The 24,785-nt window shown below is 48.2% G+C and overlaps 1 protein-coding gene across 1 annotated transcript in view; it reads left to right on the top strand.

The window, feature by feature from the left end:
- The first annotated feature begins 674 nt into the window (after nt 1-674).
- The window catches only part of SH2D3C (SH2 domain containing 3C), a 259,019-nt gene continuing 234,908 nt past the window's right edge, over nt 675-24,785 (top strand). Inside the window, exon 1 of the mRNA XM_069236960.1 lies at nt 675-1,064. Coding sequence (XP_069093061.1) covers nt 967-1,064 — 98 coding nt within the window. The 5' untranslated portion in view covers nt 675-966. The remainder of the gene's footprint in view (nt 1,065-24,785) is intronic.

Genomic DNA, 24,785 nt, shown 5'->3' on the forward strand with positions numbered 1-24,785 from the left:
CAACATAAAATAAATTTGTGAAATCAAACGTCTCGCCAATTATGTCTATTTGTTTCAGGGAACAGCTTACTATGTGGGATATGAAGTAGATGAAGGGCAGTATAAATTGATGCATCGATAAAAGTGTCATTTGGCGCTCTCTAACGTCCACCTGTCTCTGCTGTTACAGAGCTCTTCAAGTTCAAGGGCTTCGTGAGTCTGACCAACCTACCTCGAGCCTTCAACTTTCGCCGAACCACCAGTGGCGGTCACGAGCTGGATCCACAGCACCAACCCTTGCCAGAGGAAGGCGCCTTTGAGAAGACTCAGGACGACCTTGACTCTATGCCACAGAGCTCATCCTATGCCCGCTCTAGTGACATGTACAGCCACATAGGCACCATACCAAGGACAAACTCCAACCGACTGCTGAAACCAGTGCAGGGCCAGAGCTTGGCCAGCAAGGACGAGGGTGAGATAGCCCTCCAGAGCCCTGAGAGTGCCCAGGGCAAGCGATCTGTGCCCCCCAAGGCCAGCATAGAGGACCAAGAAGTGTTTCCTGGTGCATGTCTGGAGGAAGGAGCTTCACTGCCCAGCCTACAGACCACAGGAGCAACTTCGCTTCCTAACCCACAGGACCCAAAAGCGATCCCTGACCCACGTCTGGAGGGTGCAGGAGCAGCTTTACCGCCCAACCTAGAGACCACAGGAGTGGTCCCTGGCCCACATCTGGAGGACTCAGGATTGGTTCCTGGACCATGTCTGAAGGTCCCAGGAGCAGCCCCACTGCCCGTCCCAAAAACTGCACCTGGTCCACACCTGGGCCTCTGCTACAACCCCACAAGGGTCGTCAAAGAAGAGTCAGAGGTGCCCAAGAGCACAAGTGGTCCAGAGTCTGCAGGGTATCCCACCTTTCCAGGACCACACCCCATCACTGATGGACCCACAGGGTCTGCTCTGTGTCCTAGTGCGAAAACCAAGCTCAGCATGGAATGGACAGCAGAGAGCCCGAAGGGATCTTACAGCCATGTGGTAGAAGGAGACGGAGAACTACTGCCAGTCTGCATTCGTGGCCCCAAGAGGAGGTAAGTTGGACACTTTGGCCCTCATTCCGACCCTGGCGGTCTCGCGGGTGACGGAAGCACCGCCAACAGGCTGGCGGTGCTTCCTTGCCCATTCTGACCGCGGCGGTAAAGCCGCGGTCAGAAAACCGGGTCCGGCGGTTTCCCGCTGGATTTCCCCCGGCTGGGCGAATCCGCCATGGTTACCGCCATCCTGTTTCTGGCGGTTTTTACCGGCAGGAACAGGATGGCGGGAACGGGTGTCCTGGGGCCCCCTAACAGGGCCCCAGCATGCTTTTCACTGTCTGCCTAGCAGACAGTGAAAAGCCACGACGGGTGCAACTGCACCCGTCGCACACCTGCAACACCGCCGGCTCCATTCGTAGCCGGCTTCAGTGTTGCAGGCCCCTTTCCCGCTGGGCCGGCGGGCGCTACCTTAGGTAGCGCCCGCCGGCCCAGCGGGAAAGTTGGAATGGCCCCAGCGGTCTTTTGAACCCGGGGCAGCCAAATGGCGGTTCCCTCCAGGCGGGCGGCAACCGCCGCCCGCCGGGGTCAGAATGACCCCTTTGTGTGAGATTTACTCTGAGAATACTGGAGGCACAAAGAAGAGAGGAGAGCAAGAAAGGGGGAGCAGAGGAAGAGAGAAGACCTGTGGAGGAAAGAGGGGAAGGTCCAAGGAGAAGGAAAAACTGAGGCAAGAGTTGAGACCTGAATAGAAGGGGAGATCTTGGAGAAGAGGAAGGAGGGAAGATGAGGAGGAGAGGCCATGATGAGAAGACCTGGGGATGGGTGGAGGGAGAGGAGGAAGAGAAGAAAAGGACAAATGACCTGGGGAGGAAAGGAAAGGGGGAGGTCTGAGGAGTTCCAGGGAGAGGGAACTGTTAGTTGATATGATATATGGTATGATATGATACATGACATCAAATGATATGATATACGCCATGATATGATATGAAATTACATGATATGATATGATATATTGTCATATGATATGATATCATATGACAAATGGCATGATATGATATGACATGATATATGGTATGATATGCTATGACATGACATGATATGAAATGATACGCTATGGTATGATATGATATGATATTATATGATATAGGGCATGATATGATATGATATGATATGACATGATATAAATAATCTATGATATGATATGCTATGATATGATATTTGAGGGGGAGGAGCAACCTGGGGAGGAGAGGAGAGCAGAGGAGACTTGGCGTAGAGGAGGGACTTGAAGAGAGCCACCGTAGTCATGTCATAATGGACACTGTTTCTAGTCCTTTTCACTTACAAATCATCGGGTTTGGTTGTCGAATTAGATGGTCGTTAAACCCCAGACACACAACACCTCAGCAAAGTGACTAGTGAGGCTGCTATTGGCATGTATGTACGTATGTATGTACGACTGTATGTACGTATGCATGTATGTATGTATGTAGTTTGCATTATATATCTACTTCTGATATATATGCGTATGGTTGTATGTTATGTATGTATATATATATATATATATATATATATATATATATATACATATATATATATGCTATAGTGAGACCGTGGCCAAAAGGCAGTGCAGTGCTGTACATGATCTGTCACAAGCTTAAAGGAAAGAAAGCTGGGCTGTGAGTGGTTAGCCCATTGTGATGTACTGTTCTGTAAAGAGGTGAGTCGTTGACCTACCTGGGCAGCAGCGATTATCCAAGGTCTCTTGTCAAGCAGTGGTGATTATCCAAGGTCACGCGTCAAGCAGTGGCGATTATCCAAGGTCACGCGTCAAGCAGTGGCGATTATCCAAGGTCACGCGTCAAGCAGTGGTGATTATCCAAGGTCTCTTGTCAAGCAGTGGCGATTATCCAAGGTCACTCATCAAGCAGTGGCGATTATCCAAGGTCACGCGTCAAGCAGTGGTAATTATCCAAGGTCTCTTGTCAAGCAGTGGCGATTATCCAAGGTCACGCGTCAAGCAGTGGTAATTATCCAAGGTCTCTCATCAAGCAGTGGCGATTATTCACGGTCACTCGTCAAGCCATGGCAATTATCCAAGTTCACTCATCATGCAGTGGTTATTATCCACGATCACTCTTTAAGCAGTGGCAATTATTCAAGGTCACTCATCAAGCAGTGGCAATTAGCCAAGTTCACTCGTTAAGCAGTGGCGTATATCCAAGGTCACTCATAAATCAGTGGTAAATATCCAAGGTCACTCGTCAAGCAGTGGTTATAATCCAAGGTCACTCATCAAGCAGTGGCGATTATCCAAGGTCACTCATCAAGCAGTGACAATTATCCAAGGTCACTCGTCATGCAGTGGCAATTTTCCAAGGTCACCCGTAAGGGTTTGCCTGGAATCTTTTTGGTGGAGAGCAGTTCCATAACACTTTCTCCATTAAACATCAATAGTTTATGCCTCCGGATAAGATGCACAAACATTTTCAAGACACAGGAGTCAGTGATCCATCTCTTACAATCAACATAATTGATAAGAGTCCCTTTAGTTCTTAGACTGACAGCCGGGGGAAGGGTGGGGAAACCTCTGTGTTTTTTATCCCCAATGGAGACACACTTCTGTTTCACGCTTGCAGAGTGGCACCAGCATTTGAACTTAGCCTGAGAAACAGCACATACATGCATTATAAATATCTGAATATGCACAAACAATATGTAGTTGGGAAAAGAGGAAGGATAGATATGGCACAAACAGCAAAGAAGGACCATCTAGACACTTGCTCAAGTTTTCTTGAGAATTACCATCCATGTTGATGCTGCTTGTGATGACAAGAGCCACCCCACCCTCCGTGTTGATGCAACTTGTGATGGCACAAGCCACCTCACCATCCATGTTGATGCCACTTGTGATGACACAAGCCACCTCAGCACCCACGTTGATGCCACTCATGACGACACAAGCCATCTCTCCATTTACTCAGTGCGGCGGAAGCTCATACTGATGGACAAGCATCTTCAGTCACAGTGTGTTCACAACAGGTACTAACTCTGCACGGAGAAGAAATTGTGCCTTCTTGTGCTGGAAAAAACCTACAAAAATCTCTGTTGCATTTCCATCTGACCTCCCCTTTTCAGGAGGGATGTCCCAAACAGTTGTGTGATGGTAGAAGAATCACACAACCCTCGAGGTTAATCTGTTTCATTTAAAGGCCATGTGTAGCACCTCTCCCTATGTGCACAGTTCTCATCCTCCTCCCTCCAAGGACCTCATATTCTGATGCTCCTCATTTCATCAATATAAATACCAAACGTCGCCTCTTTCATGCTCTGACAGCCTCGCACCTTGGGCTCTCTGCAGCCTTCCCCTGCCTTCAATTGTTGGAATGTGACAGGTGCACCGCTTGTATTAGATGATCCATGAAAAGAGGGAATGCCCTCTGGTTCACTTCTTGTAGGCACTTCAGTAGTCAGTCCTTTCCTTTACCCACAGCTTGTCATCTTCCACCTCCTGGCACTACAGAATCAGACAGTGTGAGAAAAGGCCTCCTGTTGACATGGTTAGCTCCCACTTTGCGCCTGATGTATTATGTAGCCTAGAAGTTGTAGTGCCAACGAACCCTTCTAACCAGGTTCCCTGGGTCAGAGCTCTTTCCCTAAACTCTTGTGATGCATTGGCACAATTGGAGACACCTTTAGCTGGCACTATAAGTCCCTAGTAAAAGGTACTTAGGCACCCAGGGCATGGGGTACTAAGGGTAGGCCTCTCAGGGCAGGAGCACTGGTTGTGCCACCCTCTTGGGCCATGCATCCAGTCCTACCATTGTAGGCTGAATACTCCAGGGCAAACCTAAAACACAAACACAATATGGCAGACTGCCTGTGTGCCATGTCCACTATACACTGCATGCAGTATGGGTAGGACCCCTCTCTGGCAGGCCTTACAGCCCTAAGGCAGGGTGCACTATACTGTAAGTGAGGGCATAGCTGCATGAACACTGTGCCCCCACTCTGTCGTTTGCAAACCTCGGACATAGTGAGTGAACAGAGCAGCCATTTTAATACATGTGCTGGACACTGGCCCTTCTCAACCGTGGGTTGTTTGGTATCAAAGATTTACCCAGTCGCCACATTAGAGGTGCCCCCTCCAAAAGCTAACTATCCTGGCATGGTTGCTGACTGGTTCTATACAGCCTGTCACCCCAGACAACCAATCTACAAGCTTGGATTGGGAGATCCGACTCTCTGGGTTGCAGAACAATGCCCTTCCTGGATGAAGGTGCTAACACCCCCTCCCTCAGGAATGTGCAGTGTCCTGGCAGCGAGCTTCAAAGGGCTTACCGCCTTTGAAACTCGACCCCCAGGCCTACTGCTAGCAGCAGATGGCCCCCCTCTTCCAAACCACCAATTTTGGTGGGAGCAACAGCAGGAAATTTAAACAAAGGAGCCCCACCTGGCATGCACCACCCCTAAGGTGTTGCCTGCGAGGTGGTCCCTTCATTTAATTTTCCTCCATCTTGGATGGAAGGAAAATAGCCAATCAGGGTTAGGGAAGTGATCCCTGCCCACAGGATTGGTCACTTAGAGGGTGTAACCACCCCAAGGTAGATGACCAATTGGTCACTACCAGGTTCCCCCTTAAAACACCCACTAAATACAGTGTTTAGTGGGCATTCCTAGACCAAGAAATCAGATTCGATGGACAGAAGAAGACCAGCACCAAAAAGACCAAAGCACCAAAAACTGTGGACCTGCTGCACCAAAGAAAAAGGCACCAAACACTTCCTGTTGCACCCAGGACCCGACAATCAAGACCACTGAGGTGCTGCTGGACAACTGGACAACTCAAAAAGGATGTCCAGGTTTGCAAATCAGCAGAGAACTCCCTCCAGAGTGGAGGTACGCCACAGCTAGACTAAACTATACCCCAATGATCACGAAGACAAACCCTGCCAGTGTTCCAGGTTTGGTTGCACTGCGCCCTCTAGCGGCCAACCCGTGGCAGTACCCTGGTTATTGGTTAGCCCACATCGGACACTGAAAAAACAGCCTGCTCGGGGCTGCAAATGGATCAGGAGGAAGCCCCAGTCGAGGGACTTCAAAACCAACCTGGACCACTCGTCTGAGTGCCCCCGTTGTCCTGCAACTGACCCTTGAACCGACTTACCTCCTTCTCCTGAGGGCATCCTTGCACCCAGCTTCTGGCTCACATATTCACTCTACACCCAGCCGCCCTCTGCCCTGCATTGAAGAACCAACTGTGCCATAAAGGTCCCCCACCCCTTGCAACCTCGACACTCCAAGGGGACCAACAGGATTCACCGTTAAACTTACCTGTGTGGTGCTTTTCCAAGTGGTCCCCCACAGTGGCCCTGCTTCAGCTCCAGAGACCTTATCCCGCTGCTCACGCCGGAACCAGAAGCCGCCTGAACTTCCCCAGCTGGCACCGTGTGCCCACAGATGTCCTCAACCAACCTCCAAAAGAAGAACTTGGTAAACCTACTGTGTGATTTTATGTGTATTTTTAAAGGTGATCCACCATTGATTCCTACAGTGCGTAGTTACGCACAAAAAACTATTTTTATTAAACTTCACAAATTCATATCTCAAAAAGTACTTAACCAATTCTGATTACCTTGGTCTTAAAATTTATATAAAAATCTGAAGTATGTTTATAAATTGGTCTCAAGTTATTCGTTTGAGTGTGTGGGTTGCAGGATTGATGCTGTGAGTACAACAAATGCTTTGCATTTCTCCAAGATTGGCCTAACTGCTTGACCAGGCTATCTTAAAAATTAGAGCATTAGGTGATCTAGTTTTTACCCCTGCAAAAGCGGACCTAACGTGGCACAGTTGCTGACTGGTTCCATCCAGCCTGCTACTTCTAGACGGCCAATGTACAAACCTGGGGGAGAGCCCTGGCTCTCTGGTTTGTAAGACAATGCCCTTCCTGGGTGGAGGAGCTAACACCCCCTCCTCAGGAATGTGCAACACCCTGGTGGTGAGCTTCAAAGGGCTACTGCCCCTGAAACTCGAGCCCACAGGCCTCCTGCAAGCAGCAGAGGGCTTCCCCCTTTGCAAAACCCCACTTTTGGCGGGAGCAAAAGTGAAAAACCACACAAAGGGTAGTAGGAGTGGCCTCACTGACCATGCACCACCCTCCATGAAGTGGTCCCTCCATCTAATTTTCCGCCATGTTGGATGGCAGGAAAATATCCAGTAGGGTTTAAGGACGTGACCCTTCCCACAGGAAGTGGTCACTGTAGTGGGTGTAGACACCCAAAGGTAAGTGTCCCATCGGACACTACCAGGTTCCTCCTAAAACGACCAACAAAATGTAATATTTAGTGGGCTCCCCAAGACCAAGATTTCAGATGTGTCAAGAAGAAAGAAGATAGCACCAAAGAACCCGCCAAGAAGAGAACAGAGGACCTGCTGCACCAGAAGAGGCTTCAAGACCCCTGCTTGCTGCACCAGTGTCCCGACAATCGCCGATGCGGTGGAGCTGACCACTGGACCGACCTCAAGAGACCCCAAGGACCTCCATCCTTCACAAATAGCCTGAGAACTCCCTCCTGAATGGAGGTACCACTCAATAACCACAGGAACCTGCAAGGAACCTGCAACCCGGTGAGGTACACTTCACCGACCAGACGACAACTCCTCAATCGGAAGTCGCAGCCAGACCCGACGAAACACCAACAACAGCCTGGACGAGACCTGCAAGTGTGCCCAGTTTGGTGACACAGTGCCCTCCTGTGGCCGAGTTGTAGCAATACCCCGAGTACTGACCTGTGCACATCGGACATCATCAACAACAGCTCCCCAGAGCTGCAACTGGACCAGGCAGAAGCCCCATGTCGAGGGACTTTAGTGACAACCCAGATCTCCTGCCAGAGCACCCATGAGGTCCAGCAGGACCTCAAGAAGTCTTGCCTCCAGCTCCAAAGGACCCTTTTATGCACAGCATCCAAGACCTCCAAATTGCCCTGCACCTGGCTGCCCTGAGCCTTGCATCACGGGGTCTGCTGTGTGTTCTGGGTCCCCAACCCCTTGCGATCTCAACAGCCCATGGGGACCCCCAGTCACCGAGTGGCCCCTCCATGTGGCCCTGTGCCAAGACACTTTCCAGCGCTGCTCCCACCAGAACTAGGAGCCACCCGAAGCTCTCCATCTGGCATAGTGTGCCCACCAACCACTCTGACTTGCAAGAGAAGAGACTGGTAACCCAACTGTACGAATTTTAATGCATTTTTAAAACTGACTACCTATTGATTCCTATGGTGCGCAATTGCACACAGAAAGACTAAGGGGGTAATTCCGACCCCGGCGGGCGATCTGCAAAAGATCGCCTGCCGGCCCAGCGGGAAAGCCCCAGCAAAGATGAAGCCGGCTCCGAATGGAGCCGGTGGATTTGCTGAGGTGCGACGGGTGCAGTGGCACCCGTCGTGATTTTCAGGCCCATATTTATACTTTTTGACGCTAAACTGCGCTAACGCAGTTTAGCGTCAAAAAATTTAGCGCCGTCTAACGCTATTCTGAAGCGCCATGCGGGCGCCGTATTTATGGAATGGCGTTAGCTGGCGCAAGCAGACCGGCGCTGCCTGGTTTGCGTGGAAAAAAACCACGTAGACCAGGCAGCGCCGGCGTTGGGAAAAAATGACGTTAGGGCGTCTTAAAATGGGGCAAGTCAGGTTGAGGCAAAAAAATCGCCTCAACCCGATTTGCGCCATTTTTTTACGACGCCCAGATGCCATTTCATGACTCCTGTCTTAGTAAAGACAGGAGTCATGCCCCCTTGCCCAATGGCCATGCCCAGGGGACTTGTGTCCCCTGGGCATGGTCATTGGGCATAGTGGCATGTAGGGGGGCACAAATAAGGCCCCCCTATGCCACCCAAAAAAAGTAAAAAAATATAAAAAATAATACTTACCTGAACTTACCTGAATGTCCCTGGGGTGGGTCCCTCCATCCTTGGGTGTCCTCCTGGGGTGGGCAGGGGTGGCAGGGGGGGGTCCCTGGGGGCAGGGGAGGGCACCTGTGGGCTCATTTTGAGCCCACAGGCCCCTTAACGCCTACCCTGACCCAGGCGTTAAATAGTGGCGCAAATGCGGGGTTTTTTGACCCGCCAACTCCCGGGCGTGATTTTTGCCCGGGAGTATAAATACGACGCATTTGCGTCACCGTCATTTTTTTAGACGGGAACGCCTTCCTTGCATCTCATTAACGCAAGGAAGGCGTTCACGCAAAAAAATGACGCTATTTGCCAATACTTTGGCGCTAGACGCGTCTAACGCCAAAGTATAAATATGGCGTTAGTTTTGCGCCGAATTTACATCGAAAAAAACGACGCAAATTCGGCGCAAACGGAGTATAAATACGGGCCTCAGGCCCATATTTATACTTTTTGACGCTAAACTGCGCTAACGCAGTTTAGCGTCAAAAAATTTAGCGCCGTCTAACGCCATTCTGAAGCGCCATGCGGGCGCCGTATTTATGGAATGGCGTTAGCCGGCGCAAGCAGACCGGCGCTGCCTGGTTTGCGTGGAAAAAAACCACGTAGACCAGGCAGCGCCGGCGTTGGGAAAAAATGACGTTAGGGCGTCTTAAAATGGGGCAAGTCAGGTTGAGGCAAAAAAATCGCCTCAACCCGATTTGCGCCATTTTTTTACGACGCCCAGACGCCATTTCATGACTCCTGTCTTAGTAAAGACAGGAGTCATGCCCCCTTGCCCAATGGCCATGCCCAGGGGACTTGTGTCCCCTGGGCATGGTCATTGGGCATAGTGGCATGTAGGGGGGCACAAATAAGGCCCCCCTATGCCACCCAAAAAAAAGTAAAAAAATATAAAAAATAATACTTACCTGAACTTACCTGAATGTCCCTGGGGTGGGTCCCTCCATCCTTGGGTGTCCTCCTGGGGTGGGCAGGGGTGGCAGGGGGGGTCCCTGGGGGCAGGGGAGGGCACCTGTGGGCTCATTTTGAGCCCACAGGCCCCTTAACGCCTACCCTGACCCAGGCGTTAAATAGTGGCGCAAATGCGGGGTTTTTTGACCCGCCAACTCCCGGGCGTGATTTTTGCCCGGGAGTATAAATACGACGCATTTACGTCGCCGTCATTTTTTTAGACGGGAACGCCTTCCTTGCATCTCATTAACGCAAGGAAGGCGTTCACGCAAAAAAATGACGCTATTTGCCAATACTTTGGCGCTAGACGCGTCTAACGCCAAAGTATAAATATGGCGTTAGTTTTGCGCCGAATTTGCGTCGAAAAAAACGACGCAAATTCGGCGCAAACGGAGTATAAATACGGGCCTCAGTGTCTGCCAAGCAGACACTAAAAATCTTGCTGGGGCCCTGTTAGGGGGCCCCTGCACTGCCCATGCCAGTGGCATGGGCTGTGCAGGGGCCCCCAGGGGCCCCACGACACCGGTTCCCGCCAGCCTCTTCCTGGCGGTGTAAACCCCCAGGAACAGGCTGGCGGGAAGGGGGTCGGAATCCGCCATGGAGGATTCCTTTGGCCAGGGGAAAACCGGCGGGAAACCGCCGGTTTCCCTTTTCTGATCGCGGCTTTACCGCCGCGGTCAGAATTGGCCAGGAAGCACCGCCAGCCTGTTGGCGGTGCTTCCGTGGTCGTTGGCCCTGGCGGTCAATGACCGCCAGGGTCAGAATGACCCCCTAATTTTATTAAAACTTCAAAAAGTCGTAACAAGAAAAGTACTTAACGTATTCTAAAGATTTTGGTCTTAAAATGTATTTAAAAGTCTGAAGTATTTTTATAAAATCTGGTCTTGAGTTATTCATTGAGTGTGTGTGGTGCATGATTGGATTTGTGAGTACAGCAAACACTTAGCACATCTCCTGGATTAGCCTAACTGCTCGACCAGCTACCTTTTAAATTGGAGCATTAAATAGTCTAATTTTTACCTCTGGAAACCAACGTGTGGTTGTCCGGACCCCCTGCATAGTATGCCTAGTTTTGCATACTACAAAGAGGGCCAGCCTCCTACAGTGGGACTGTCACTTACTTGTGGGCTGCAGAGGACCAGTTCTTCTAGTCCTTTTTCCCGAAATAGAAAGAGGCTACTACAGGGGCTTAGTTTGCCCTTAAATGTCCACACCTTTAGTATATAATGCATCCTTCCTCTTGGGCTCGGGAAACCTACGTTAGGAGTGACTGGCATACATTAAAATAGTGCTGTGACCTTGCCACTCATGGTGAGGGCAAACTTGAGCTGCTCATGCAGTCTGCAATGGCAGAACTGCTGTCATCTGTGTACGTGGGTCACTCAGTGTGGCACAAACAGTGCTTCAGACCCAGGTGAACCCTTTAACTGCCATGACCTAGGTACCACTAGTACCATTTACATGGAACTTATAAGGGGGTTAAAGTCCTTGCCAATTGGGGTTACCAACTCACATGCATCATATTTTAGGGAGAGGGCAGTGGCACCGGGGCCTGGTTAGCAATTTCAGAGTCACACCCATCATCATGTGTATAATGTAAATGTATAAATGTCCTGAAACACGCATATATGATGAGTAGTATAACAAAACCAATCTAAATATGTGCAAAACACTACTCTATGTTTCAAATGTGTTTTCATCTGCAGCAAAATTGAAAAAATGAAGTGTGATGCAATGTAGAACAACAACCAACGATGCTGTGCTACACAACGTGGTGTCACAGGGAGAGTGAAAAAAAGAACCATATCTATCCAAATATGGCACTGTTGTACTCTCCTCTAGCGCTGGCACACTCTAAGATGCCGTTCACCAACTCGCACCTTTGCACCATGGAGGAAGGATGTGTGCATTCTGTCACGCCTCATGTTCACCAACTCGCACCTTTACACCGTGGAGCAAGGATGTGTGCATTCTGTGAAGCCTCTTGTTCACCAACTCGCACCTTTGCACCATGGAGGAAGGATGTGTGCATTCTGTCACGCCTCATGTTCACCAACTCGCACCTTTACACCGTGGAGCAAGGATGTGTGCATTCTGTGAAGCCTCTTGTTCACCAACTCGCACCTTTGCACCATGGAGCAAGGATGTGTGCATTCTGTCAAGCCTCATGTTCACCAACTCGCACCTTTACACCGTGGAGCAAGGATGTGTGCATTCTGTCAAGCCTCGTTTTCAACAACTCGCGCACCTTTGCACCGTGGAGCAAGGATGTGTGCATTCTGTCAAGCCTCATGTTCACCAACTCGCACCTTTACTCCGTGGAGCAAGGATGTGTGCATTCTGTCAAGACTTATGTTCACCAACTCGCGCACCTTTGCACCGTGGAGCAAGGATGAGTGCATTCTCTGAAGCCTTATGTTCACCAACTCGCACACCTTTGCACCGTGGAGCAAGGATGAGTGCATTCTGTCAAGCCTCGTGTTCACCAACTCGCGCACCTTTGCACCGTGGAGCAAGGATGAGTGCATTCTGTGAAGCCTTATGTTCACCAACTCACGCACCTTTGCACCGTGGAGCAAGGATGAGTGCATTCTGTCAAGCCTCGTGTTTATCAACTCACACACCTTTACCCCTGGAGCAAGGATGCATGTATTCTGTCAAGCCTCGTTGTTCACCAACTCGCACCTTTACACCGTGAACCAAGGATGTGTGCATTCTGTCAAGCCTCGTTGTTCACCAACTCGCACCTTTACACCGTGAGCCAAGGATGTGTGCATTCTGTCAAGCCCCGTGTTCACCAACTCGCACCTTTGCACCGTGGAGCAAGGATGTGTGCATTCTGTCAAACCTCGTGTTCACCAACTCGCACCTTTACACCATGGAGCAAGGTTGTGTGCATTCTGTCAAGCCCCGTGTTCACCAACTCGCACCTTTGCACTGTGGAGCAAGGATGTGTGTATTCTGTCAAGCCTCGTGTTCACCAACTCGCGCACCTTTGCACCGTGGAGCAAGGATGTGTGCATTCTGTCAAGCCTCGTGTTCACCAGCTTGCGCACCTTTGCACCGTGGAGCAAGGATGTGTGCATTCTGTCAAGCCTCGTGTTCACCAACTCACACGCCTTTGCACCGTGGAGCAAGGATCTGTGCATTCATTCATGCCTCAGGGCTGTACTAGAAGGAAGCCTTCCAGTACAAACATGGCGCTTTAATACCCTTCTCCATTTTGTGTGCATGCTCTACGTACAATGCTGCACACATGCAAATTTAAATTGTATGGAGAAATTGAAACATTTTTCCTCCATTACTCCTCTCTTGAGAAGTAGTAAGGTTTTGGAGCAAATCGCTCTCTGACATTGTTTGTAAATAGGGATTTGCACCAAACCAATTGGTAGCTACATGGGAACATGAGGCACCATGCATGGTGCGCACTGTTGACGCAAAGTAACGCACAGAAGTACTTTGCCTTACTGTGGGTCCAGGTTTCCAATGAAAATCAAGCTTTGAGTTGAAAGTAAATCCCACCACAATGATCTGTACTTGGTTTGAATTACAAAAGTAATGCACATTTTGTGCAAAGAGTCAGTAAATCTGAGCCCTAATGATCAGAATATACATGTGCTGGCAGCCAAAACTGTACCATTTGAGTTTTCAATATTGTGGTAAAACTGCAGCTTACTAGTGATACTAAAAAATAGTCTCTGGGGTCTCCTCCCATTACTCATGAGTGAGACACTTTTTAGCTCTAAATAAAACTTTTCAAAGAGGTTACATTGGGATAAAACTTTTCTCTGCAAAATCTTTGTAAGCAACTCACACATCTTCTAGTCTCCCCCTTGTTAAAGCATACATTAAAAGAAATGGACATTTATGTTTAAGCAGCAATCTGGGATAGCAGGTCTCTCGGGATCTCAGGTGGAAGTCCATGGTCAGCGAATTCTGTGACAGGTCTCTCGGGATCTCAGGTGGAGGTCCATTGCCCATGACTCCTGTGACTGATCTCTCGGGATCTCAGGTGGAGGTCCATTGCCCATGACTCCTGTGACTGATCTCTTGGGATCTCAGCTGGAGGTCCATTCCCGGTGAATCCTGTGACTGATCTCTTGGGATCTCAGCTGGAGGTCCATTGCCGGTGAATCCTGTGACAAGTCACTTGGAATCTCAGCTGGAGGTCCATTGCCCATGACTCCTATGACTGATCTCTTGGGATCTCAGATGGAGGTCCATTGCCCATGACTCCTGTGACTGATCTCTTGGGATCTCAGATGGAGGTCCATTGCCCATGACTCCTATGACTGATCTCTTGGGATCTCAGATGGAGGTCCATTGCCCATGACTCCTGTGACTGATCTCTTGGGATCTCATATGGAGGTCCATTGCCAGTGAATCCTGTGACAAGTCACTTGGAATCTCAGCTGGAGGTCCATTGCCCATGACTCCTATGACTGATCTCTTGGGACCTCAGCTGGAGGTCCATTGCCCATGACTCCTATGACTGATCTCTTGGGATCTCAGATGGAGGTCCATTGCCCATGACTCCTGTGACTGATCTCTTGGGATCTCATATGGAGGTCCATTGCCGGTGAATCCTGTGACTGATCTCTTGGGATCTCAGCTGGAGGTCCATTGCCGGTGAATCCTGTGACAGATCTCCTGCGATCTCAGATGAAGGTGTCACCACCACAGAATAGGACAGTACAGATTATCCACAGCCGTCCCAGTGCCTACGGCCCTCAAACCTGCTCATGCTGCAGACGTCAGGAGTGTAGGAGAAACAGGGGACACAGGGTCACAATAGGCAGAGAAAACAAAGTTGGTCCAGCAGCTCAGGTAAATAAGAAAGAAGCAAACCACTATAAATTAAGGAATGTATTAATATCACAACAAACACTTAATGATATTGAAGGTAAGCCAGAAGCAGAGACGTTTTCCACCATCAGGCTGAGTGCAACTTGGAGCAGGCAGACGCCAGAAACTGGATCCTACTGGTGAGGCTGCAAGAAGATTAAGTTAAGTAGCAATCATTCCATAAGACTCAAAAAGGGCCTCAAAAACACAAAACAGACACTCAAGGAAGAGGGCAAGTGAGCAAAATACTCAGCAGCAGAAGAGCCCACCACCTATTCACATTGCAAGGCATGGACTGAAAGACAAGGCTTGCTATAAAGCATCAGAAATCCTTTTAACCTGAAAGTGAAAGATCATCAACGTGGAAGTCAATGGCGGCCATCTTGGGTTGGGAAATCAGCCATTAAAGAAAGATGGCATACAAAGGTGGTGGCCATTTTGAATCAGATAGAACGTTAACCATTCACAAGGCAGAGAGTGCAACGGGCAAACAATCTCTATTGCTGTCTTGGTGATCATCACCGCCATCCGCTGCAATCTGCCAAATGGGGATCCCTAAGATCCTGTGGGAAAGCAATCTGCAACATTTTGCCAACCCTGGAGCCCCCAGGAATCACCCTTCCGGTAAGTCCTGACAGTCAGTGGATCCTTTGAGAGGATCTCAGAAGGAGGTCTGATGCTTTTGGTTTCTATAGCGGAGCTCTTAGGACCACAGAGGGAGGCAGCACCAGAGGATGACACAGCAGATTTCTCAGGATCTCAGGATTCTCAGGATTTCAGAAGGAAGACCAATGCAGATGGATCCAATGACAGATCTCTCAGGATCTCAGATGGAGGTCAGCACCAGAGTATGACATGACAGATCTATCAGAATTTCAGACACAGGTCCAGAGATACTGAATCCAATGACAGATCTCTCAGGATCTCAGATGGAGTTCCAACCCTAGCAGATTTTGTGGCTCTTTTTCAGGATACCAGATTGAGGTCTGGCGCCGCATGAATCTGTGACAGATTGTTCAAGATTTCAGATGGGATCCAGCAACAGTGGATCCTGTGTCAGATCTCTCAGCACATAAGATGACAGTCCAGCACTAGCGGATCCCCTGACAGTTCAGTGTGAGGGAAGCGTGCGCTGTTGTCTCTGCCGTAATAGTTGTGAGTGTGAGGGAAGATTCCGCTGTTATCTCTGCTCTGCTGGTTGTGAGTGTGAGGGAAGTTTGCGCTGTTGTCTTTACTGTGCCAGTTGTGAGTGTGAGGGAAGCTTGTGTTGTTGTCTTTACTGTGCCGGTTGTGAGTGCGAGGCAAGCTTTCACCACTGTAGTTTGTACTGTCTTTGCCATGCTAGTTGGGAGTGTGAGAGAAGCTTGTTCTGCTGTAGTTTGTGTTGTCTATGCCATGCTAGTTGGGAGTGTGAGTGAAGCTTGTTCTGCTGTAGTTTGTGTTGTCTTTGCCATCCTGGTTGTGAGTGTGAGGGAAGCTTGCTCTGCTGTACTTAACGTTGTCTCTGCCTCACTGAGTGTGAGGGAAGCTTTCACTGCTTTGGTTGGTGTTGTTTCTGCAATCCTGGTTGTGAGCCTGAGAAAGCGTTGTCTCTAATGTCCTGGTTGTGAGTGTGAGGGAAGCTTGCACTGCTGGAGTTTGAGTTGTTTCAGCTGCCCTGGTTGTGAGTGTGAGGTAAGCTTGCATTGCAGAAATTTGTGTTGTCTCTGCTGGCCTGGTTGTGAGTGTGAGGGAAGCTTGTAGTGCTGTAGTTTTTGTTGTATCAGTAACACTAGAGACTAAGGTTCTTGCATTACACATCTGTAGATTAAGGTTCTTGCATTACACAGGGGAGAGTAAGGTTCTTGCCATATACACTGGAGAGTAAGGCGCTTGCATTGCACACTGAGGAATAAGGTTTTGCATTACACAGCAGGAGAGTAAGGTTCTTGCATTGCACAGCAGGAGACTAAGGTTCTTGCATTACCTGGCTGGAAAGTAAGATTCTGGCATCACATGGCTGGAGAGTAAGGTTCCTGCATTACACTCCTGGAGAGTAAGGTTTTGCATTACACAGCTGGAGAGTAAGGTTCTTGTAGCACACAGCTGGGGAGTAAGGGTTTGCATTTCACACTAGAGAGTAAGGTTCTTGCATTACACAGCGGGAGACTACGGTTCTTGCATTGCACATCTGTGGAGTAAGGTTCTTGCATTACACAGCTGGAGAGTAAGGTTTTGCATTACACACCTGGAGAGTAAGGTTCTTGCGTTATAAAGCTGGAGAATAAGGTTTTGAATTACACACCTGGAGAGTAAGGGTCTTGCATTACACAGCTGGGGTGTAATGTTTTGCATTACACACCAGAGAGTGAGGTTCTTGCATTACCCAGCAAAAGAATAAGGTTCTTGCATTACACAGCTGGAGACTTAGGCCCTCATTACAACTTTGGCGGGCGGCGGAGGCCGCCCGCCAAAGTTGCGCGTCGTGAATACCGCACCGCGGTCGGAAGACCGCGGCGGGTATTCAGAGTTTTCCCCTGGGCTGGCGGGCGGCCGCCGAAAGGCCGCCCGCCAGCCCAGGGGAAAACGACCTTCCCACCATGAAGCCGGCTCGTAATCGAGCCGGCGGAGTGGGAAGGTGCGACGGGTGCTACTGCACCCGTCGCGTATTTCACTGTCTGCTATGCAGACAGTGAAATACATTTTGGGGCCCTGTTACGGGGGCCCCTGCAGTGCCCATGCCGTTGGCATGGGCACTGCAGGGTCCCCCAGGGGCCCCGCGACTCCCCCTCCCGCCATCCGGTTCCCGGCGGGAGAACCGGCAGGAACTGGATGGCGGGAGGGGGAGTCGGAATCCCCAAGCCGGCGCAGCAAGCTGCGCCGGCTTGGAGGATTCCTTGGGGGCAGCGGGAAACCGGCGGGAGACCGCCGGTTTCCCTTCTCTGACCGCGGCTAAGCCGCCGCGGTCAGAATGCCCCGCGGGGCACCGCCGGCCTGTCGGCGGTGCTCCCGCGTGCCGCGGCCCTGGCGGTTCTATACCGCCAGGGTCGTAATGAGGGCCTAAGGCTCTTGCACTACTCACCTGGAGAGTAAGGTTCTTGCATTAAAGACTGAGGAATAAGGTTTTGCATTACACAGGTGGAGAGTAAGGTTCTTGCATTACACAGCGGGAAAGTAAGGTTCTTCCATTACACAGCTGAAGATTAAGGTTCTTGCATTACACCGCAGGAGAGTAAGGTTCTTCCATTACACACCTGGAGAGTAAGGTTCTTGCATTACACTGGGGAGAGTAAAGTTCCTGCATTACACACTAGAGAGTAAGGTTCTTGCAAAACACACTGGAGAGTAAGGCTCTTGCATTAAAGACTGAGGAATAAGGTTTTGCATTACACAGGTGGAGAGTAAGGTTCTTGCATTACACAGCGGGAGACTAAGGTTCTTGCATTACATGGCTGGAGAGTAAGGTTCTTGCATTACACACTAGAGAGTAAGGTTCTTGCAAAACACACTTAAGTTTAACGCTTTTGCATTACACTCTGAGGGGTAAGGTTTTCCATTGCATAGGTGGAGACTAAGGGCCAGATGTAGTAAAAAAGCAAATTGCGACTTGGAATTAGCGAGTCCGTGCGACTCGCAAATTGCAAGTCGCAATTTTCTATGCAGAAAGGTGTCTCAGACACCTTCTGCGACTCGCGATGGGGTCGCAAAGACCCACCTCATTAATATTTATGAGGTGGGTCGCAGTTTGCGACCCCATTGCGTGTATGGGCACTCACGGGGATGGTGGCCTGCTGGAGACAGCAGACCACCATGTCCGTGACTGCTTTTTAATAAAGCAGTTTTTTTTTTTCTATCTCCAACCCGTTGTCCTTAAAGGAAAACGAGCTGCACTTTGAAAAAAAAACGAAACCTTTAGTTTCGTTTTTTTTCAGAGCAGGCAGTGGTCCATAGGACCACTACCTGCTCTGAAAAATTATTTTTGTTTCCATTCACAAAGGGGAAGGGGTCCCATGGGGACCCCTTCCCGTTTGCGACGGGGTTACCATCCACTTCAAGTGGATGGTAACTGCGATTTCATTTGCGACCACTTTTGCGGTCGCAAATGAAATTGCATAGCATTGCGACTCGCAAATAGGAAGGGAACACCCCTTCCTATTGGCGAGTCGGAAATGCATTTTGCGAGTCGGATCTGACTCGCAAAATGCATTTCTGCATAACGTAGAGGCTTTTGCGCCTCGCAAACGGCGTTTTTCGCCGTTTGCGAGGCGCAAACCCTTTCCTACATCTGGCCCTAAGGTTCTTGCATTACACAGCGGGAGACTAAGGTTCTTGCATTACTTGGATGGAGAGTAAGGTTCTTGCATTACATGGCAGGAGAGTAAGGTTCTTGCATTACATGGATGGAGAGTATGGTTCTTGCATTACACAGCTGTAAAGTAAGGTTCTTGCATTACACAGCTGGAGAGTAAGGTTCTTGCATTACACACTAGAGTATAAGGTTCTTGCAAAACACACTGGAGAGTAATGCTCTTGCATTAAAGACTGAGGAATAAGGTTTTGCATTACACAGCTGGAGAGTAAGGTTCTTGCATTACACAGCGGGAGACTAAAGTTCTTGCATTACATGGCTGGAGAGTAAGGGTCTTGCATTACACACTAGAGAGTAAGGTTCTTGTAAAACACACTGGAGAGTATGGCTCTTGCATCAAAGACTGAGGAATAAGATTTTGCAATGCACAGGTGGAGAGTAAGGTTCTTGCATTACACAGCAGGAGACTAAGACTAAGGTTCTTGCATTACATGGCTGGATAGTAAGGTCCTTGCATTACACACTAGAGAGTAAGGTTCTTGCAAAACACACTCAAGAGAAAGGCTCTTGCATTACACACTGAAGAGTAAGGTTTCCCATTACATAGGTGGAGACTAAGGTTCTTGCATTACACAGCTGGAGACTAAGGTTCTTGCATTACATGGATGGAGAGTAAGTTTCTTGCATACATGGCTGGAGAGTAAGGTTCTTGCATTACACAGCTGGAGAGTAAGGTTCTTGCATTACACAGCTGGGGTGTAAGGTTTTGCATTACTCACTAGAGAGTAAGGTTCTTGCATTATCCAGTGAGAGAATAAGGTTCTTGCATTACACAGCAGGAGACTAAGGTTCTTGCATCACACGGTAGGAGAGTAAGGTTCTTGCATTACACAGCCGGAGAGTAAGGTTCTTCCACTGCACACCTGGAGAGTAAGGTTCTTGCATTACACAGGGGAGAGTAACGTTCTTGCATTACACTGCTGGAGAGTAAGGTTCTTGCATTACACAGCTGGGGAGTAAGGTTTTGCATAACACAGCTAGAGAGTAAGGTTCTTGCATCACACAGCGGCAAACTAAGGTTCTTGCATTACACAGCTGGGGAGTAAGGTTCTTGCATCACACACTAGAGAGTAAGGTTCTTGCATCACACAGCTGGAGTGAAGTTCTTGCATCACACTGCAGGAGACTAAGGTTCTGCATTACACCGCTGGAGAGTAAAGTTCTTGTATTGCACAATTGGGGAGCAAGTTTCTTGCATTACACACCTGGAGAGTAAGGTTCTTGTATTACACCACTGGACGTAAGGTTCTTACATTACACAGTAGGAGACTAAGGTTCTTACAATACACGCCTGGGGGGTAAGGTTTTTGCATTACACAGCTGGAGAGTAAGGTTCTTACATTACACAGCGTACAAATAAGGTTCTTGCATTACATGGCTGGAGAGTAAGGTTCCTGCATTACACAACTGGAGTGTAAGGTTCTTGCATTGCCGAGCTGGAGAGTAAGGTTCTTGCATTACACAGCTGGGGGGTAAGGTACTTGTATTACACCTCTGGAGACTAATGTTCTTTCATTACACACTAGAGAGTAAGGTTCTTCCATTACACAGCGGGAGAGTAAGGTTCTTGCATTACATGGCTGAAGAGTAAGGTTATTCCATTACATGCCTGGAGAGTAAGGTTCCTGCATTACCCCGCTGGAGAGCACGGTTCTTACATTACATACTGAAGAATAAGGTTCTTCCATTACACAGTGGGAGAGTAAGATTTTTGCATTACATGGCTGAAGAGTAAGGTTCTTCCATTACATGGCTGGAGTGTAAGGTTCCTGCATTACACAGCGGGAGAGTAAGGTTCTCGTATTGCACCACTAAAGAGTAAGGTTCTTGCATTAAACAGCTGAAGAGTAAGGTTCTTACATTACTCCGCTGGAGAGTACGGTTCTTACACTACACACTGAAGAGTAAGGTTCTTGCGTTACACACTGGAGAGTAAGCTTCTTGCATTACGCAGGTGGAGAGTAAGGTACTTGAATTACACACTAGAGAGTAAGGTTCTTGCATTACACCACTAGAGATTATGGTCCTTGCATTGCACACTGGGGAGAAAGGTTTTTGTATTACACACTTTGGGAGTAAGGTTCTTGCATTACAATCCTGGAGAGTAAGGTTCTTACTTTACACCACTGGAGAGTAAGGTCCTTGCATTACATACTGGAGAAAAAGGTATTTGTATTACACAGCTTGGAGAGTAAGGACCTTGCTTTACACACTAGAGAGTAAGGTTATTGCATTACACACTGGAGAGTAAGGTTCTTGTATTACACTGCTGGAGAGTAAAGCTTTGCATTATGCAGCTGAAGAGTAATGTTCTTGCATTACACAGCAGGAAACTAAGGCCACTTACACAGCTGTGGAGTGAGGTTTTGCATTACACAGCTGGAGAGTAATGTTCTTGCATTACACAGCGGGAGACTAAGGTTCTTGCATTACACACTGGAGAGTAAGGTTCTTGTATTACACAGCGGGGGTGTAAGTTTCTTCTGTCACAAACTGCAGAGTAAGGTTCTTGCATTACACACTAGAACAGTGGTTTTCAAACTTTTTAATGCTGGAGACCCCCAGAGAGAAAAAAAATCATCGAGCCCCGCCCCTCAGAAGTTTCCACAATTATTATGTTAAGTTGACAATGTTTAAATATGTCTAGACTTATTTAAACATTGCAGTTAAGTTCTGCTACCTTTTTAAAAATGCAATAAATTATTTTTTCTGCTTTAAACATAGCACTGTTATCTGCATAATGCTTCAATTGGCCAGAGCCTGGCACTCCTCCAGGGACCACTTGAGGTCCCCCTAGACGGGCCCGTCCCCAGTTTGAAAACCCCTGCACTAGAGAGTAGGGTTCTTGCATTCCAGACTGGAGAGTAAGGTTCTTTCATTACACAGCTGGAGAGTAAGGTATTTCATTACACCACTGGAGAGTAAGGTTCTTGCATTATACAATGGAGAGTAAGGTTCTTGCATTACACTGCTGAATAGTAAGGTTCTTGCATTACACAATGTAAAGTAATGTTATTGCATTATACCACTGGAGAGTAAGGTTGTTGCATTACCCAGCTGGAGAGTAAGGTTCTTGCATTATACAGCTGGAGAGTAACGTTCTTGCATGACATACCTGGAGAGTACGGTTCTTGCATTACACACTAGAGAATAGGGTTTTTGGATTACACCGCTAGAGAGTAAGGTTCTTTCATTACATCGCTGGAGAGTAAGATTCTCAGATTAATGGCTGGAGAGTAAAGTTCTTGCATTACACACTGGATAGTAGGGTTATTGCATTAAACAGCTGGACAGTAAGGTTCATGCATTACATAGCTAGACAGTAAGGTATTTGCATTACACAGCTGAAGAGTAAGGTTCTTGCTTTACACCACTGGAGAGTAAGGCTCTTGCATTACACAGCTGGACAGTAAAGTTCTTGCATTACACAGCTGGAGAGAAATGTTCTTGCTTTACACCGCTGGAGAATAAGGTTCTTGCATTACACAGTTGGAGAGCAAGGTTCTTGCATTACACAGCTGGACAGTAAGGTTCTTGCATTACACAGCAGGAGAGGAAGGTTTTAACATCACACCACTGGAGAGTAATATTTCTTGCATTACACCACTGGAGAGTAAGCTTCTTACATTACACAGCTGGAGAGTAACATTCTTGCTTTACACAGCAGGAGACTAAGGTTCTTGCATAACACAGCTGGAGAGTAACATTTTTCCATTACACAGAAGGAGAGTAAGGCTCTTGCATTATACAGCTGGAGAGCAAAGTTCTTGCATTACACCTCTGGAGAACAAGGTTCTTGCATTACACAGCTGGAGAGTCAGGTTCTTGTATTAAACACTAGAGAGTATAGTTCTTGCATTACTCCGCAGGAGGGTAAGGTTATTGCTTTAAACCGCTGAAGAGTAAGGTTCTCACATTAATGGCTAGAGAGTAAAGTTCTTGCATTACACACTGGATAGTAGGGTTCTTGCATTACACAGCTGGACAGTAAGGTTCTTGCATTACACAGCTGGAGAGTATGGTTTTTGCTTTACACAGCTAGAGAGTAATGTTCTAGCTTTACATCGCTGGAGAGTAAGGTTCTTGCCTTACACAGCAGGAGAGGAAGGTTCTTGCATTACACCACTGGAGAGTAAGGTTCTTGCATTACACTGCTGGATAGTAAGGTTCTTGCATTGCACAATGGAAAGTAACGTTATTGCATTATACCACCGGAGAGTAAGGTTGTTGAATTATCCAGCTGGAGAGTAAAGTTCTTGCATTATACAGCTGGAGAGTAATGTTCTTGCATGACATACCTGGAGAGTATGGTTCTTGAATTACACACTAGAGAATAGGGTTTTTGGATTACACCGCTAGAGAGTAAGGTTCTTTCATTACATCGCTGGAGAGTAAGATTCTCAGATTAATGGCTGGAGAGTAAAGTTCTTGCATTACACACTGGATAGTAGGGTTCTTGCATTAAACAGATGGACAGTAAGGTTCTTGCATTACATAGCTGGACAGTAAGGTATTTGCATTACACAGCTGAAGAGTAAGGTTCTTGCTTTACACCACTGGAGAGAAAGGTTCTTGCATTACACAGCTGGACAGTAAAGTTATTGCATTACACAGCTGGAGAGAAATGTTCTTGCTTTACACCGCTGGAGAATAAGGTTCTTGCATTACACAACTGGAGAGCAAGGTTCTTGCATTACACAGCTGGACAGTAAGGTTCTTGCATTACACAGCAGGAGAGGAAGGTTTTAACATCACACCACTGGAGAGTAATATTTCTTGCATTACACAAGTGGAGAGTATTATTCTTGCTTTACAGGGCAGGAGACTAAGGTTCTTGCATAACATAGCTGCAGAGTAACGTTCTACCATTACACAGCTGGAGAGTAAGTTTCTTGCATTACACAGCTGGAGAGCAAGGTTCTTGTATTACACCTCTGGATAGCAAGGTTCTTGCATTACGCCACTGGAGTGTCAGGTTCTTGCATTACACAGTTGAGCAGAAAGGTTGTTGCATTACACACCTCGGGAGTAAGGTTCCTGCATTACAGACATGGAGAGTAAAGTTAGTTTATACACTGCAGAGTATTGTTGAACCATAAAAACGTACAAATGAATCTCCTTATCTGCCATTATTGCAGTAACTACTATCCATCTTGCCTGTGGATCCCTAAAAACTCTTATTACCATCCCTGGAAATTTTCGGGAAATCAAAACGGCCACACCCCGTACTGTGGCATTAGCGGACGCAAAGATCGAATGGGCAATAAAACCAGGGAGTTTGGTAGCAAAGCATTGACCTTCAAATGGGTTTCCTGCAGGACAAATACCTGCACTTGGGATGTTTCGAGCCAATTAAGTATTGCTTGAAATGTAACGTTAATATTAGCCCCATTTAGGGTGCATGAAGCGACTTTTACCTTATTCCCACTCATCCCTTATTCTTTTGCAAGTCCATCTCCATAGTCAGTTGTGCTTTATCTGCATTTTTAAATGCGTTCCCATCCTGTATTCTGTCCTTATATAGAGGGCATAGTTGGCTGACATCCACCTGCATTTCTCCACTGTCTCCACCCTCTGCTCCCCCCACCCGCCGGCAAGGGCCCTGTCCGTCCTGGCCCCTCCCTCTCTTGACTCCCTGGTGCCCCCCCCTGCCCCTCCCGTGCCCCCCCCATCCCAGTTT

Source organism: Pleurodeles waltl, chromosome 6 (assembly GCF_031143425.1).
Source record: "Pleurodeles waltl isolate 20211129_DDA chromosome 6, aPleWal1.hap1.20221129, whole genome shotgun sequence".
In the NCBI taxonomy this organism is placed as follows: Eukaryota; Metazoa; Chordata; class Amphibia; order Caudata; family Salamandridae; genus Pleurodeles; species Pleurodeles waltl.